Genomic DNA, 1,687 nt, shown 5'->3' on the forward strand with positions numbered 1-1,687 from the left:
GGGGGGTATGGTCCCGTCGGCAGGAGGCTGGGTCTGTCAGCTGGCGGGGGGGTATGGTCTCGAGGGGGTATGGTCTCGCGAGCATACCATACCATACCCCGCAAAAAGTCCGAACCCAGCGCTGTCACCATGAAAGCGCATGTCTTGAAGGTGGTGGTAGGTACTGGAAGCCCATATAAGCACACCTTACAGAAAAGAAAGAAAGAAAACAGACACGCCAAACGAGGGATGGGACGAGGACAGGGTCCCCACCTGCACGAGCAGGATTTTGGAAGGACGCTCAGGGGGACAGGTGGGGCTCTCCTGCTCCTGACAAGGGACACGACAGGCTCGCAGCGCGGTGCGCGGTGGACTCCCACATCCACTGGCGGTCTCATCTCAGTCTAGCGACCTGCCTCCAGCTTGTCGCTGGCAGTCTCTCCTAGCACACCTTACAGCCAATCCCGTTTCTGTCCTGTCGCTTTCTCTTTGTTGCAAAATTCTCTTTGTTGAGCCGGCAGTAAAATTCTCTCTGTTGCTGTAGCGCTGTCCGCATATGAAAGGCGCTGTCGTCCTGGCGCTCGCCTCCTCTGCGGCCGCGCTGCAGTGCGCACCGCGGCGCGCACCCCCCGCGGCCCGCGCGGCGCCGCTCACCATGGTGGACGACAACCCCATCGGCGTCGGCATTATTGGCGCGGGCCGGATCGGGCTCGTGCACCTCGAGGCGCTGTCGTCGTGCCCCGACGCGCGGCCGGTGATCATCTCCAACCCGACGCTGTCCAAGGCCAAGGCAGCCGCCGAGACCTACCCCGGCATGGCGTGGACCAGCGACGACACGGAGGTCATCAACCACCCCGACGTCGACGCGGTTTGGATCTGCTCGCCGTCGCAGGCCTCGCCTGATTCGCCCCTCCGCGCCTCCGCCGCCCCCGTCTCCTCCCTCCCCTCCCTCTTCGCCCTCCCACCACCGCCGCCTCCTCCGCCGCCACCGCCTGCTCCTCCTCCCTCCCTGCGCATCCGCCTCTCCGGCCGCCCGGCCCCGTCCTCTCAGCGGCTCCTCCCCTGCCCTCCCTTGCCCCTCCCTCGCCCATCCGAAACTCCTCCCTTGCTCCTCCCGTGACCGCCCGCCGGTTTTGCCCGCCGCAGTTCCACGCGGAGCAGATCACGGCGGCGGCGAACGCCGGCAAGGACATCTTTTGCGAGAAGCCGATCGCCACCGACTTGGCCGAGACCATCAAGGCGAGAGATTTAGCCGAGATTAGCCGAGATTAGCGGAGATTAGCCGAGATTAGCCGATCGCCACCGACTTGGCCGAGACCATCAAGGCGGTCGGATTAGCATCGAGTAAGTAGTCGGCTCCTGTTGATTCGGCACGACTGATTCGGTACGATCGCCCCCCCCTCTTCGTCTTTCAACTCCCCGGCTGCCGTCCCTCCTTCCCTCCTCGGCTCGGGAGTCTCAGCCTTTCCAAGGAGTGTGACTCTTATGACTCTTGGGACTCTTGTGACACCCGGCGGTCAACCTCCTCTGCCACATCTCCCCCTCTCTCCCCCTCTCTCCCCATCTCTCCCCATATCTCCCCATCTCTCCCCATCTCTCCCCATATCTCCCCATATCTCCCATTATCTCGGGCGCACAGGACGCGGCACAGACGGGGCACAGACGGGGCCAGGCTACGAACACGCGGGAGGCACGTACTAGACAGTTC

The 1,687-nt window shown here is 63.8% G+C and overlaps 1 protein-coding gene across 1 annotated transcript in view; it reads left to right on the plus strand.

Moving 5' to 3' along the window:
• Positions 1-634: 634 nt before the first annotated feature.
• EMIHUDRAFT_232689 (hypothetical protein) overlaps positions 635-1,687 on the plus strand; it is a gene marked incomplete at both ends in the record, with an annotated part of 4,203 nt that continues 3,150 nt past the window's right edge. The window contains one exon of the mRNA XM_005782905.1: positions 635-847. Coding sequence (XP_005782962.1) covers positions 635-847 — 213 coding nt within the window. The remainder of the gene's footprint in view (positions 848-1,687) is intronic.

This window comes from Emiliania huxleyi (assembly GCF_000372725.1).
Source record: "Emiliania huxleyi CCMP1516 chromosome Unknown EMIHUscaffold_184, whole genome shotgun sequence".
NCBI classification, from domain to species: Eukaryota; Haptophyta; order Isochrysidales; family Noelaerhabdaceae; genus Emiliania; species Emiliania huxleyi.